This window comes from Agelaius phoeniceus, chromosome 18 (genome assembly GCF_051311805.1).
Source record: "Agelaius phoeniceus isolate bAgePho1 chromosome 18, bAgePho1.hap1, whole genome shotgun sequence".
NCBI classification, from domain to species: Eukaryota; Metazoa; Chordata; class Aves; order Passeriformes; family Icteridae; genus Agelaius; species Agelaius phoeniceus.
The window spans coordinates 13,062,332-13,077,534 of record NC_135282.1 but is presented as its reverse complement, the minus strand read 5'-3'; the positions used below and the strand labels follow the sequence as shown (position 1 = coordinate 13,077,534).

The window sequence follows — 15,203 nt, the reverse complement described above, 5'->3', positions numbered from 1 at the left end:
AGCTCTGCGTTCGAGTGCCTGGCAGATAAGTGCTCCCTTCCTTCCTGGAGTCATCAAAACCCTGGGACACAGCTGGCTGCTGCTGCTGCTGCTGCACAACAGCCCCGAGGGAAGGGCCTTTGTTTGGCTCTGCACACAGCACAAACCAGAGAATCACAGCATCACGGGTTAGCTGGGAAGGGACCTTGGAGCTCATCTCCTTCTACCCCCTCCATGGGCAGGGGACCTCCCACTAGGCTGCTCTGAGCCCTGTCCAACCTTGAACACTTCCAGGGATGGGGCTGAAGCCATTTGGGTTCAGAATGGTGAGATACAGAGCCACAATCTGCCACTGCACCCAGAGAGGGTTAATTTGTCCTTCCTTCCCCAAAAAACACTCTGAGCAGCAGGCAAAGGGGAAATAAAAGGACAGAGCCAACCTGAATCCCAAATCATCACACAGAGTCAGATGGCAGCAGCGAGACATGGTCTGGAGTGTGGGTATCTGCTCGATGACAGCCATGGCACCCACAAGGGCACCACAGCAACCCAGCCTGCTGAAATAACAGCAAATCCTCCCAAATCATTGCAGTGACCCTCAGCCAGTGTCCAGCTGTCTGAAGCAAGATGTGGAAACACCAAGAACTGCTCCTGCCTGGGGCAGGGCTGGTGGGGAGAGCTGGGCTGAGCCTCAGCATGTTGTGACACCCTGAGAAACCAAGGTGACATTGCATAAAACCCTGTGAGCTCAATGTGGAAAATTATCCCTCTGCATCCAGGGGAAATAGGTGCTACAAAAAAGCAGAGATGGGAAAGATCCTTAGTGAGCCAACAGGAAATGGGAAGACACTGGAGCAGGCTCCAGCCCACCCCTTGATGCCACTATCAGCAGCTCAGCCAGACCCCAGTGCTTGAACAAGGTGCTCTGATGGTCCCATTCCATGTGGCACTTTGTGCCCCAGCAGTGCCTGCTTCTCTCTGGAATTCATGGATTCCCTGGGAGTCAGGAATGTCCACGATGGAGATGTCCAAGACAGAGAAATCTGGGATAGGGATGTCCAAGATGGAGACATCCCCACTGTGGTTGGGGTCAGATTTTGTCTCCTGGTTGTGAATCTGGGAATTTTCCCACCTTACTACGTTATTTTGGGCCACCTGTTTAAAGGCCAAGGACACATCAGTGTTCCAATCAGATGCACCATGCCCAGGGGTTCCCCAGAGCCAAGCTCATCCCAAAGCCCATCCCGAAGCCCCAGGGCTGGCCCAGCACCCAGACCCCGCCTGCAGCACCGCTGTGAGCGCTGTGGAATCCACCCCATGCAATAAAGAGGGGATTAGTGGCAAACAGTGGCAAATCCACTGGCTGGCTGTGCTAAGAGGCTCTAATCCCACCCCCACGGAGCCTCGTGGAGGAGGAAGCAGGGACCGATCCCGAGTCAGCGGCACCCAGCAGGAGAGGAGGGCATGGTCAGTGTGGCTCTGGCAAGGGGAACGAGCCAACGCTGCCCACGGGTCACAGACCAAGGCAGTGCCAGCCTGGAGCTGTGCCACAGGAAGGATCTGACTCTGGTTTCTGGTGGGAAAACAACTGAGGAATTTGCTGGTTACTCCGGGGTGCCGACCCTTCCACCCCAAAGCTCACTGAGCAGCACCCAGCAGCCTCCTCTGGCCGTGCCAGAGGGTGCCAAGGGCACACTGGGACCAGCACAGAAGATATTCTGGGAGCTGAGACTGTGCTGGGACCTCCTGCTGCAGAGTGGCCACTCCATAACCACATCCCTGCAGAGCTTCCCTGCTCTCCTCCAGCCATGAAAAGCTCAGACTTGTCCTGGTGCTCTCACCTGCCTGCCCAGCGGCGGGGCCTCTCCACTGCCACTTGTGCCAAAAATGCCCTCCCTGGGAAGCTCCCAGCACTGGCTCTTTCCCTGCAGGGATGTACCTCCAGGTGGCTGCTGCACATTCCTTGTTCTCCTTCCCTTGCCCAAGGCCCCAGACCCCCTGAGGAGAGAAGCCAATCCCCCCTTCCAGACCCCTGGAGCCCCGATCCCGGTGCTGGTGTGCCCAGAGAGCTCTGTCCTGCCGACGGCTCCCAGGATGACAGATTTCCTGAGGCTCTGGCTAGCTGCTTTGCTCATCCCCTGATGGAGCAGATCCCAGGCTGGAGGAGCATCTGTCCAAGCACTCAGCAGCAGGAGCAGCTGGCACTGCCCGCGGGCAGCTCCGACCCCGGGATCTGCAGGAAGCTGCCTCGGATTGTCCCTCACATTCAGCCTCGTGCAAACCTCCCACAGTGTGAGAGGGGCTACAGGAGCAGCAGCAGCCCCCCACAACCCCCTCATCTCCCAGTGCTGTACTTCTTCCTGGGTAAATCCACAGGAGAGCAGAGGGGCCATTCCAGTGCCTTTTCCTTCAACACACACTGGAGGAAGGAGCTGGAGTGAAGCATCTCAGGGCAGCAGCCCAGGGAAGAGGCAAACACAAAGGGATTATTCACCCAGCAATGCTTTGATATTTGCCCTCCCCAGGGCCCCAGCCTCCAGGCAGGGATGGGGATCCCAGGAGGATCCCTGGGCACAGTTAATGCAGAGGTGATGCCTGGCTGGGCTGGCTCCCAGCTCAGCAGAGCTGCTGCTCAAGCCCAGGCACTGCTGACAGTGCAGGGCCCTGCTGGGCCCACCAACACAGCCCTGCTGACCCAGCAGCACGGCACAAACACTCCCAGCTCTCCTCAGTGGAAAAGTCATCCCCCTCAGCCAAAAACATCCAGGAGGGAAGAGCTGCAAGAGGCACCCTCAGGTGCTGGGGACAGATTCATCCTCCCTCTTCTTGCACAAGGTTCTGAGGGGAGCCCCAGAACAGACTGAAATCTCCTGGGGGTCAGATGGACAGAACAAGGAGGAGGAAGAGAGAGAGAAGAAGGGGAAGAAAGGTGAAAACCCCTGCAGCAGGGTGAGCAGGAGCACCCACTGAAAACCCTGGGCAGCACGGAGGCCCCACAGCCACACACGAGGGCTGAGTACCCACACACCTGATAAAATCCAGTTGGAAGCACTCAGGGAATGACGATGAGGAGGGAGTGGGAGGAAGGCACTGCCTGTCTGAACAGATCTGATCAGAGATACCCTCACACCGCTACACTGAAAAGCATCACAGGATGCTCCGGGAAAGATGCAGCAGCTCCAAGAGCAGGGGCCAGGCTCCACATCTCCCCATTTCCACATCTCCCCATCTTCCCATCACCCCATTTCCACATCACCCCATTTCCACATCTCCCCATCTCCTCATCTCCCTGTTTCCCCTCTCCCAGCCCCACTGAGGCAGGGACAGACCCCAGGGTGCCACTGTCACCCTCCCACCCTCCCCCAGTAAAAGCAAAGCACCCACCAGTTATTTCCTCTGAGTGCCTCCACAGCAGGAGCATGCAGGGCACCCGGAGCCCTCGCTGCAGCCCTCTCATCCGAGGGGGATTAGGGCTGAGTTAGGGATTTAATCCCACTGCCGGGGCTTTTCTGGGTCGGTGACATGGTTTGCAAGGCGCTGATTAGTGCGCGTCGTTAGCGCAGCACGGATAATTAACACAGCCGGTGCCACATGCCAGCACAGCTCCTGTGCCACCCCCCTCACCAGGGGCACGGCACAAGCCCCCTGTGGGGTCTGGCTGGGGTTTTGGGCAGCAGAGCAGCTGCCTGGGGTCACAGAGGGAATCCCTGCCCCGAAGAAGCAAATCCAGGGGTTAAAGATGGAGTTTTCTTGCTGCAGCACTGGAATTAACCCCTGAATGCACAGGTCCAGCCCACTGGCTGTACTGGGATGAACTGGGATGAGCCTGCTGGTCCCTCCCTGCTGCCCAGATGGAGGACGTCAGGTCCATCATCCTGCCTGTGCCATGATGGGCTTGGGGACCCCAAGGGACAGACCAAATGTCCATCCACAGCAGGAAGCAGTTCCAGCACAGGGACATGCCCAAGGTATGGACCAAGAGCACCACCCCAGCCCCAGGGTCACTCCAAGGAGGTGACCCCAGGTCACTCTGCTGCCTCCCAGCTCTGAGCAGTTTTCCAAGCAGACACAGACACACTCCCAGGGTGTATCCATCATCTACCACTGCATAAAGCCAGAAGTCACACACTGGGCTGGAGGCTGTGCTGGGCACCCCGAGGCTGCTCAGAGCAGGTGCTCAGCACTGTCTGAGTTAATATGGAAACAGTGAGGGGAGTATGGATCAATCACAGCAGCATTTCCATGGGGCACAGGGGGCTCAGTGCTGCACAGGGAAGCTGGAGGCAGAGGAGGAACTGTGGGGAAGCACATCTTGTGCCCAGGCAGCTTGTTCCATCACAGGCACCCAGAGGGCTCCAAATAAACCAACTCCACCAGGCAGATGCCATTCAGAGTCTCCAGGAGCCCAGTGGGGCTGCAGGGAGAGGCCAGAGGCTCCTTGAGCAACTGGCACATGACACAGGACCACCCCAAAAGTGCTGCTGAGCCAAAACACAACCCTGGAGGGATCCACAGGGAGAAATCCTGCTGGGACTGGAGGATGCAGCCTCTGGGATGCTGCTGGGTATCCTGGAGGGACTTAAACTGACAGCCTGGGGACCCTTTCCTGGAGGAGAGGCAGCACATGCTGTTGTTCACCTCACTCTGGCTCCAGCTCCATGTTTTACACTCCTGGCAGGCCTGAAGGATGAAGGGTGCTCTGTGCTGATGCCTCAGGTGCTGCTGCTCCAGGCAGGTTCATTCCCATGGGAATGGAAAAGCTGGCTGGGAAATCAGCCTGCCTCAAAGAGGGTGCTGGCATCCCTGCAGGACAGGCTGGGGTGGCCAGCAGTGCCTCTCGAGGGCAGGTGAGACCTTTGCTCCTGGGACTGCCTGCTCCAGGGGTCCATTGTCACCAAATCCTGATGGAGCAGCATCTCCCACCCAGCACTGCACCCCTGCTCCTCTCACCCTTCCTTGTCTGGGCTGCACTGGCCTGGCAGAGTCTTCCTGCACCCTTGCTCCTCCAAAACCTCAAGGGAAAACACAAACTAACCCAGGAATGACACAGGCAAGCCCAAGCCCTGCTGCTCCCCACACTCCTGTTCCCTGAGGAAGCACAAAGCTCCGCCGTAGCATCCCCATTCCCATTAAAAACCTATTTCCATCACCACCCACAGCCCTGTGAGCTCTTCCTGACGCCCAAACTGGCTTCCTCAGTGCATCCACACATCCCTCCTGCCTGCTGTCTCCTGCTGAATGATGAGATGGAGCTTTCCCCACTCCTGGATGAGTCTACTCAACTCAGCGCACTGCTCCGGATCCTCTGGGCCTCTCATCCTGGTAATTTGTTGTTTCTTATTTTCACACACCTCCCACTCCTCCCCCGTGGCAGATTGTGCAGATTGTGCCTTGGCTCTCTGTGTCTGCTGCCCAGCCCTGCTGACACCGGGCTCCTGCATCCCAGCAAGCCTGGACTCTGCCTGCTGTGATTCCAACAGGGAGCAGAGCCAACAGGAGGCTCACAGAGCTCTGGGCTTCAGTTTAAGCCCTGCAACAGCCAGTCTGAAATCCAGCATGTCTGAAATCCTCACCTGTACCACAACAGCCCAGCACATCCCACTCTGCCCAAACCTTTCCCCATCACTGCCAGCACCACCTACCCAGGTGATGCTCCCAGCCTCTGGAGAGGAGCACCCGGTGCTGGCTGTGGCAGCACCCAGAGCACAGAGGGAAGGTCACCTTCTCAGCAAAGCCTTTGCATTTCCATCTCTATTTATTTATTTCCTGTGCTTGCTGCGCTCCCCGCGGCTCCGGGGCCATTTACATAATCGGATCACAGGCAGCTGCACAGGAACTGCATGCGCCGGCCCTCAGCTGCCAGCCCCTCTTCCCAGGAGCACCCTTCCCCTCCCCAGAGCACCCACTCCTTCAGTGGAGCACCCATTCCTTCCCTGGAGCACCCATTCCTTCACAGGAGCATCCAACCCTTCCTCAGATTGCCCAGCCCTTCTTCCCAGGAGCACCCTTCCCTTCCCTGGAGCACCCATTCCTTCCCTGGAGCACCCATTCCTTCAGAGGAGCATCTATCCCTTCTCCCCAGGAGCACCTTTCCCTTCCCTGGAGCACCCATCCCTTTCCCAGAGGACCTATCCCTTCTTCCCAAGACCACCTTGCCCTTCCCTGGAGCATCCATTCCTTCACAGGAGCACTCAGCCCTTCCCCATATTGCCCAGCCCTTCTTCCCTGGAGCACCCCTCTTTTTCCTGGAGCACCCCTTCCTTCCCAGAAGCATCCATTCCTTCCCTGGAGCATCCACCCCTTCCCCACAGCACCTATCCCTTCTTCCCAGGAGCACCCATTCCTTCACTGGGCGATCCATCCCTTCCCTAGAGCACCCATCTCTTCTTCCCAGGAGAACCCATCCCTTCCCTACTGCACCCATTCCTTCCCTGGAGCACTCATTCCTTCCCTGGAGCACCCATCCTTTCACAGGAGCATCCAGCCCTTCCCAGATTAATGGCCAGCCCTTCTTCCCTGGAGCACCCTTCTTTTTCCTGGAGCACCCCTTCCTTCCCTGGAGCACTCATTCTTTCCCTGGAGCATCCATCCCTTCCCTAGAGCACCCATCCCCTCTTCCCAGGAGAACCCATCCCTTCCTTACAGCACCCATTCCTTCACTGGAACACCCATCCTTCCTTCCCCTAGCACTCCTCCCTTTCCTGAAGCACTCATGCCTCCTTCCCTGGAACACTCAATCCCTCCCCCTGGAGCATCCACCCCTCCCCAGAGCACCCATCCCTTCTCCCAGGAGCATCCACCTCTTCTGCTCACAGCCACAGCAGCAAAGCTCACAGATCCAGAGCAGATCCATGAGGTTTGGTGCTGCTGCTCTGGACACAGAGCATCCACGTGCCAGCACCAGCCCAGTGGTGCAGCTGGGATCTCTCCAGGAAAAGCCTGGCAGGGAAGGACACTTGAACTTCTCCTGCAGGGAGCTCCTGGCCTGGCAAAAGCACCCTGTGCTGCCATGGGCAATGTGCTCGGGGATGGAGGTGGGACGAGCACAGTGTGTTTTTACCAGGAAGCTCCCTGTGCTTCCCTGGAGCGATGTTTTATGTTCTATACAGAAGATTTTGGGAGTTTTGCACTGCACAGAGCTCCCCCCATCCCCCATGGAGGCTCCTGGCAGCTCCAGAAGGCATCAGCCCATCCAAAAGGAGAAATCAAAGCACAGAAAGGGAGAAAGGGATCCATGCTGGGAAAGGTGACACTGTGCCTGGGAGCCACCAGTCCCTGGGACGGGGGATCAGGCTGGTCCCCTCCCTCCTGCTCCCCCCCTCACTGCTTGTCCCTCTCCTGCCATTCCAAGCCAGCCCCTCAAAGTGTCCCCTGCCCACAGCTCCGTCACCTCCTCCCAAAACACCCAGCTCAGGAGGGCTCTGGGAGAGCCCCAACCTCCTCCTGGAGCTGCCCCCTGCTCCCACCCTGCTCCCTCCAGCCCTGCCCCTCCCAGGGCACAGCCTGTCCCTGGGGCATCTCCCCAGGATGCCCATCCAAAGCTGAAGTACCAAAGGATGCTGTGAGAATGTGCCCTGCCACCCCCAAGCCCCTCTTACCTGCTTAGGATTTTGCACAAGCCACGCTCCTGCTGTTTTATCCCAGCACAATGGTTTTTGTGGAATTCCCCACCCTCCAGACAGCCTCGCTCAAGCTTCTATCACGTTGCAAACACCACAACCTTCTCCTCCTCCTCTTCCTCCTCCTCCTCCTCTCTGGGCTGGACACAGCAAATACTGCTCTGCTCATCCCTTCCCAAAAGGCTGCTGGAGAATCCTCTCTCTGGCAATTCCCTGCCCACATCCCATTGCTGTTCTGCCTCCTGACAGCAAACCTGGGCAGCACCAAGGCTCTACTGCCGCCTCCCACCACGCTGCCAACCCCATTCCCAAAACTTGGACAAACTCTCCATGGGGGAGAGCACTGCACAAGCCTCCCCAAACTGCTCTGAAACACAAAAGAGACTCAGGAAGCCCTTTTCCCTGTGGCTACAGAATCCTAGCAGTGGGAATGGGGAGGATGCTGAGACCATGGGGCTCTGAGTACCCTCCAGCTCCTGTTGGGAATTATTGCTATTTTTTAAAGCCCACATCAAATACCACCCAACCTCTTTCTGCTCAGGGCTGGGACAGCACAGTGACAGCACTGCTCCATTCACAATTCCCTGAGCTCTGCCTTCATCCATTATTCCAGCTCAGTGAAGCTTTGGGATTGCTTTTTTAAAATTTTCTTTAAATATTTTATTCAGTTTTGCTCTCTCTCACAGCTCTCCAGGGCAAACCAGGCTCCCCAGGAAGGGCTGTCTCACTGCCATGGAGGCAGAGCCACACTCCAAACACGAGCTGTCTCCAAAAAGCACCAAAAGCACCGTGAGGCTGCACAAGGCAGGAGCAGGGGCGGTGCCAGCACCTCCTGACCTCCGAAACCCAGCTGGGAGAGCAGTGCCAGAATGAGACCCTGAGGGGTTAAATCCCACAGAGACCCCAAGGGCTTAAATCCCACAGAGATCCCGAGGGGTTAAATCCCACAGAGACCCTGATGGGGTGAAATCCCACAGAGACCCCGAGGGAGTGAAATCCCACAGGGACCCTGAGGGAGTGAAATCCCACAGAGACCCCGAGGGAGTGAAATCCCACAGCCATGTGGGACTCCAGCAGCTTCATGGAAGCAACAAGGATGTGAGGGATGTGGGATGTGGGTCTCAAGCTGCAGCGGACAGTGGGCTCTAAAGTGCTGTGCCAGGCAGGATTCCACCCATGGAGCAGGAGAAAGCCCCTCAGCATTGCCAACATCCCCATCTCCCAGCTTCCTATTCCATGGAGCAGGCTGGAAGGATGCAGCATACCTGTGTCTCAGTGCCCTCTTCCCAGCTGCATCTTCCCAACTTCCCATGCCCTCACCGCAGCACCGAGCCCCGCGGTAACATGAGCCGAGGCACGGGGAGCAACCAGGGAGGGCAGGAGGATGGAGGAGGAAGAGGAGGAGGAGGAGGAGGAGGAGGAGGAGGAGGAGGAGGGGCAGAGAAGCAGCACTCACGTTGATCATAGCATTGGAGGTGATGCGGAAGAGCGTGGCGCGCTCGTTCACCGCCTTGATCTTCTCCCCGCTGTCGGCCGGCAGGCGCAGGTTCTCCAGCTCGCTGAGCGAGCGCTGCAGGGCCGCGCCGTGCTTGGCGATCAGCTCGTTGCAGGTGCTCAGGTCCTCCAGCTTACTCGACAGGGTCTTCAGGGGGCCGTGCAGCTCGCTCTTGTCTGACTGCGAGGCGGGCTCCTCGTCACCCGAGTCATCTGCACGGGGAGGGATGGAGAGAACAGCGTTTCCATGGTTACCCCCGGCCGCTGAGCCCGGCAGCGCCGCGGGCAGGGACCAGGGACAGGGACAGGGAGCAGGGAGCAGGGACAGGGAGCAAGGACAAGGGACAGGGAGCAGGGACAGGGACAGGGACAGGGAGCAGGGACAGGGACAGGGAGCAGGGACAGGGAACAGGGACAGGGACAGGGACAGGGAGCAGGGAGCAGGGAGAAGGGAGCAGGGAGCAGGGACAGGGACAGGGAGCAGGGACAGGGAGCAGGGAGCAGGGACAGGGAGCAGGGACAGGGAGCAGGGACAGGGAGCAGGGACAGGGAGCTGGGACAAGGGAGCTGGGACAGGGAGCAGGGACAGGGAGCAGGGACAGGGAGCAGGGAGTAGGGACAGGGAGCAGGGACCCCCTGCCAGTGCTGGGGGTCGTGGCCACCACGCCCCCCGGAGCACAGCATGGTGGCAGTGGCACCCAGAGCCCTGAGCAGCCACTCCTGCGGCTGTCACCGAGATCTGGTTCAGGGTTGGGAGTGCCACACACCAAACCTGCCCTGCCCAAGCTCACTGGGGTCGATCCACCCTGCACTGGGGGCTCTGCCAGCTCTGCTCGGGGCAGGGTGAACTGTGTCACTTGAGGGAAAGGTCACAGAGACACCAAGGAAAGTGACACTTTATCCAAAATTACCACCACGTCTTCAGAGGGCAGAAAACGCCACGATCAGCACCTCAGCTACAGCAAAAAATTCCTGCAACTCCAGAACACTTCAAAGCAGGAAATTAACCCAAATCCACTCAGTGGGGGTAACACAGCATTTCTGATCACCCCACTGCTCCCTCAGGAAGGAGGTGATCGGGCCCAAGAAGCAGCAGCACCCAAAGCAAACACAAAAAGAGAGAAGCAGGTCCTGGACAGGGGCTGTGCCCCATCCTTATGCTCCAAAGTTCAACCGAGGGTTTTCCAGGTGCTCCCAAAACCCAGTGAGGCACTAGAGCAGGAAGCTGCTCCTGTATCTCCCCTCTCTCCATCTTCTGTTTGTGATTTCAGAGAGATGGACACCAGCAAAACCCAGCTGCAGCTGCTCTGCCAGGTCTGGGGGTCTTGGGGGAGTGAGAACATTCTCCAAACAATCCAGGGGGTTTGAGGAGTGAGAACATTCTCCAAACAATCCAGGCACAGAGCTCAGGGAAGGCTCTGGTGTAACAGGGGAGCAGCACATTCCCTCTCAGCACTGGGAGGAAAGAAGGAAACCCGTGATTCCCTGGCAGGTGGGTGTTTGGCTGCTATTCCTGGCTCATTGATAGCAGCTCTGGAAATGCTGTGGGGACTGGGAGAGGTGCTCAGGCACTGCTCAGACTGAATGCACAGTAAGGAAAGCAGAGGAAGAGCACCCTTTGATGGCTGTGATCCAAAGGCAAGGATCTGGATAAATGTGACAGGAACAGGAAGTGGCAGCAGGAGCAGAGCACAGCACAGGGTCACAGCAGGGCTGTGGTGAACCTCCCCAGAGTGGATGTGATGGGACAGGAGGCACAGCTCAGGAACAGCACTGATCCTCCACAGCAGGACCAGCCTCACTGCCCAAGGACAAAGGGAGAAAATCCAAGGAAAACGGGGCATGGAGCAAACCCCAGGTGGCTCCATGAAGCACCAGGACAGCATCTCCCAGTGTCACCACCTGGTCCCTCTGCAGCCCAGCTGAGAAACAAGAGCAGAGCTGCTGGAGCCAGGAGAGGAAGCAGCCACCAAGGAGAATCAGACACGCAGGGGAAAGCAGCTGAGAGCTTCCCAAGGAAGGTGAGCTGCCAGCTGAGGGGCTGGGAGCTGGGCAGCTCCCACAGACAGGCCGGGCAGGGGACAGGACCAGGGGTTTGAAAACACCCCCAGAATCAGGGAAGTCTCCAGAACAGCTAGCAGGGGAACAGGAACAGGGACAGGGACAGGAACAGGGACAGGAACAGGAACAGGGACGGGAACAGGAAGAGGAACAGGAACAGGGACGGGAATGGGAACAGGGACAGGGACAGGGACAGGAACAGGGACAGGAACAGGAACAGGGACAGGGACAGGGACAGGGACGGGAACAGGAAGAGGAACAGGAACAGGGACGGGAACGGGAACAGGGACAGGGACAGGGACGGGAACGGGAACAGGGACAGGGACAGGGACAGGGACGGGAACAGGGACAGGAACGGGAACGGGAACAGGAACAGGGACAGGGACAGGAACGGGAACAGGGAGAGGAACAGGGACAGGAACAGGGATGGGAACGGGAACGGGAACAGGAACAGGGACGGGAACGGGAACAGGAACAGGAACGGGAACAGGAACAGGGACAGGGACAGGGACAGGAACAGGAACGGGAACAGGGACAGGGACAGGGACAGGGACAGGAACGGGAACAGGCAGGATTCCAAGGACTCCATCCCAGGAGGGTGCACAGAGGCACCACAGCAATGGCTCAGGTTCACACCACAGGCCAGCTCCAAAAGATCTGGCAAGAAAATCAAAGCCACTTTTCTACCAGTAGGGAAAATAACCAAAACCTCCTCAAAGTCCATCTTCTGATACGAAAGTTTCAAGCATTCCCAAGGTGCCTTCCACACTGGGGCACACAAAGGGTCTCCAGCAGGGTGGGCACATTCCCTGGGCTTGGAGATTGTCCCTGCACCTGTCCTGAGCCGGTGCTTCCAAGGACAGAGCATTTCATAGCCTGGACACCCACTGGGAGAGGGACACCAGGCTGCTCCTGCTGCTCTGAGCTGTGTCCCTGGGGCTTTCCAGAGCACCCTCTGGCCTCCTGCAGCACCTCTCTCTCCAGGTGAGAAACTCTGCTCTTGCCCCAGCATCCCAGCAGCCTGGCAGGCAGAACCTCTTCTCCACAGCTCTGGGATCTGATCACTAACGAGGCTGGACTTTAACAGCCAATTTATAATAAAGTCCCATGTTTTATAAAGCTCTCAGGAGCAGAAGCCAACCCCACTGGCTCAGCTGTCACTGCCAACAGGATGAACATGGCAAAACCCATCTCTGAGGGACTCCAGGGAACAATCCAAATTTCCCAATTTTCTTTTTAGAAAAAATACCAAAAATAATTCACAAAGACAATTTTATCTGCTTACAAGTGCTGCAAAAACTGTGCCAAGCAAGAGAAAGTACCTCTCTGCCTATCTCCAGTCCCTTTAATTTTCCCCCATCCTGCCTTTTACAAAATGCTGCCCCAAAGCCGTGGCCCCGTGGGCTGTCAGTGCCCAGGTGTAATCCCAGATCACAGCCTGGGATTTTTCACAGAATCACAGAATGCCCTGAGTTGGGAAGGACCCACAAGGATCACCCAGACCCCTCAACAATCCCCCCCTGTCCATCCCTGGCAGTGCTGCCCAAAGGCTCCTGGAGCTCTGGCAGCCTCGGGGCTGTGCCCATTCCCTGGGCAGCCTGGGCAGTGCCAGCACAGGGATGGCAGAGCAGGGAGAGGGATGGGCTCTGCACTCTGCCAGGACATTATTTCCTGCCCATTGACCGAGGCTGTGGGAACAGTCCCTGCTCGAGTGCTCAGCTTGAGGCAGGAACACAGCGTGGCCCAATTTTTCATCGCTGTGCAGAATTATATAAATGCCTCAAAGCCCAGGAAAAGAGGGAAGGAACCTGGGTCAGGCCAGTGATGCTGCTCATTCCAGCTGAGCTGGCTGAGCTGAACATCCCTCACCAGCTCCTGCTGTCCCAGAGCTGCTGCTGTGGGATGCTGGAATGCTGGCAGGATGGCAGCAGGATACCTCCTTCCTCCTCCTGCCTGGGCAACTGCAATCATAGAACCATGGAATGGTTTGGGTTGGGACCTTAAAGCTCACCTCCTTCCATCTTCTTGACATGGGCAGGGACACCTTCCACTGGAGCAGGAACCAATAACTAATATATATATAATTAATTATATAATATTTTATATATATATATATATATCAATATCTCAAGCAACATAATTTGTTGCAATTATCTCAAATTTAAGCATGGGAAGAAGGAAATCCAATCTCACAGTGACAGTGAAATAAATCAGAGTAGCTGAAAGCAGAAATGATCACAAAGAGCACCCAAACCTCCCCACTGCCATTCCCAAGGTGGAGCTCTGACACTGGCTCTAAAGGTGCTTCCATCTTTCTCCTGGGAGCTCCCAGGAAAGCTGACCAAATCCCAAAGCCACAGAAACATGAATCCTTCTGTCTCCTGCAGCAAGCAGCAGCCACTCAGATCTGCACCAGCTTTGGAGCTGCAGCCCCAGATCCCAGTGGAGGAGCCCTGCTGCCACCAGGCTATCCCCAGCACCTTTCCAGCATCCCCAGCAGCCCCCCAGCATCCCCCCAAGCTGTACCAGCAGGACAAACTGCCATGGGAATGCTGTGACACAGCACAGGGCTCTGGGATCCCCTCATTCCCCCCTCAGGGCTGTTCTCAGGGAAGCTGCTTTGAATCAAGGATCATTTAGGAAAAGACCTCCAAGACCATGGTGTCCAACCTCTGACCAATCTTTGCCCATGACACACCAAGTCCTGCAGTTACAGCTGGAGATTATCACCAAGGGCTGGAGGAGAGAGCTGCAGAAAGGTTTCTCCTATTGCTGACAATGAAGGATTCACTCAGGCAGAAAGGTGGAAGAGCAGGGAGCCTCTGCCTGGAGGTCTCTGCTTGGAGCCCAGCCAAACACCACAGCTTTGGGGATCCTGCCCTTATTCCAGCTTTTGGATCAGCTCAGACAGGGAAAAAATCATTTGGCTTTGCTAAGGCTGGGAAAACACCCTGAAGGTCAGGAAATACCCACAGAGAGAGTCAATCCAGGGCTCCTCATTCGAGGATGGAGCACGGGGGATTTGCAGAAGCCAAAGTGCAGTGGGCCCAGCAAGATCACAGCACTGAGACTTCAACCTGAATGGGGGGGTCCTAACAGCACCCACTGAGGGTCACAGAACCTCCCGGAAGCTGCAAAACCACAGATTCCTCAATACTTGGGAGGATTTAGGAGAGGAAGAGGGGGAGAGAGGAAACACGACTCCCACAGGGTGATGGTGAGGGACACCCAGCACAATCCAACTGAAACATTTTCCAGCACAGCCCAGAAGGAGTTTTAATGATGGCCTTGAAGGGGATTCCAAACATTCAGGGAATGAGGAGGAACCAAAACAGAGGAAGAGAGGACTGGCTGAGGTGGAGGATGCTCAGAGGCTGGAGCATCCATCCCTGGAGTGCATCCAGGGCAGGGAACGGAGCTGAGAAGGGGCTGGAGCCCCAGGAGAGGCTGAGGGAGCTGGGAAGGGGCTCAGCCTGGAGAAAAGGAGCCTCAGGGGGGCCCTTGCACAGCTCCTGCCAGGAGGGGACAGCCGGGGGGGTCGGGCTGTGCTCCAGGGAACAGGGACAGGAGCAGAGGGAACGGCCTCAGGCTGGGCCAGGGGGGAATACTGGAAAAATTTCTTCCTGGAAAGGGTTTCCAGCCATGGCATAGCTGCCCAGGGCAGTGCTGGAGTCCCTGTCCCTGCAGGGATTTAACAGCTGTGAGGATGTGGCACCTGGGGACAGGGATCAGTGGTGGCCTTGGCAGTGCTGAGGAATGGCTGGACTCGATGATCTCAGAGAACTTTTCCAACTTTAATGATTCTGGGGTTCACTTCCAATGCTCTGTGCTCTTGTCTCTGGATGCTGCCCTCACTCCTTTCCCCCAGTTTGGTCCTTTTGGATCCTCAGCTTCCAGCAGCTCCTAAATCCCATTAAAACCCAAACCAACATCCCCCAGCTGGGCAAGGCCAAAGTGGATGGGGACCATGTCCAGGAGCAGCAAAAAGCCTGGAGGCCCTGCAGGAGGCAGGAAGGGCTCCCTGCTCCTCCCCATAGGGAGCTCCCCCAA

At 57.2% G+C, this 15,203-nt stretch overlaps 1 protein-coding gene across 8 annotated transcripts in view; it reads right to left on the bottom strand.

The window, feature by feature from the left end:
* Nucleotides 1–15,203, bottom strand: part of OSBP2 (oxysterol binding protein 2) — a 98,871-nt gene that overhangs the window by 22,271 nt on the left and 61,397 nt on the right. For all 8 annotated transcript variants that reach the window (XM_077188035.1, XM_077188037.1, XM_077188036.1 and 5 more), the window contains one exon: nt 9,055–9,305. In XM_077188035.1, the coding sequence (XP_077044150.1) occupies nt 9,055–9,305 (251 nt within the window). The remainder of the gene's footprint in view (nt 1–9,054; nt 9,306–15,203) is intronic.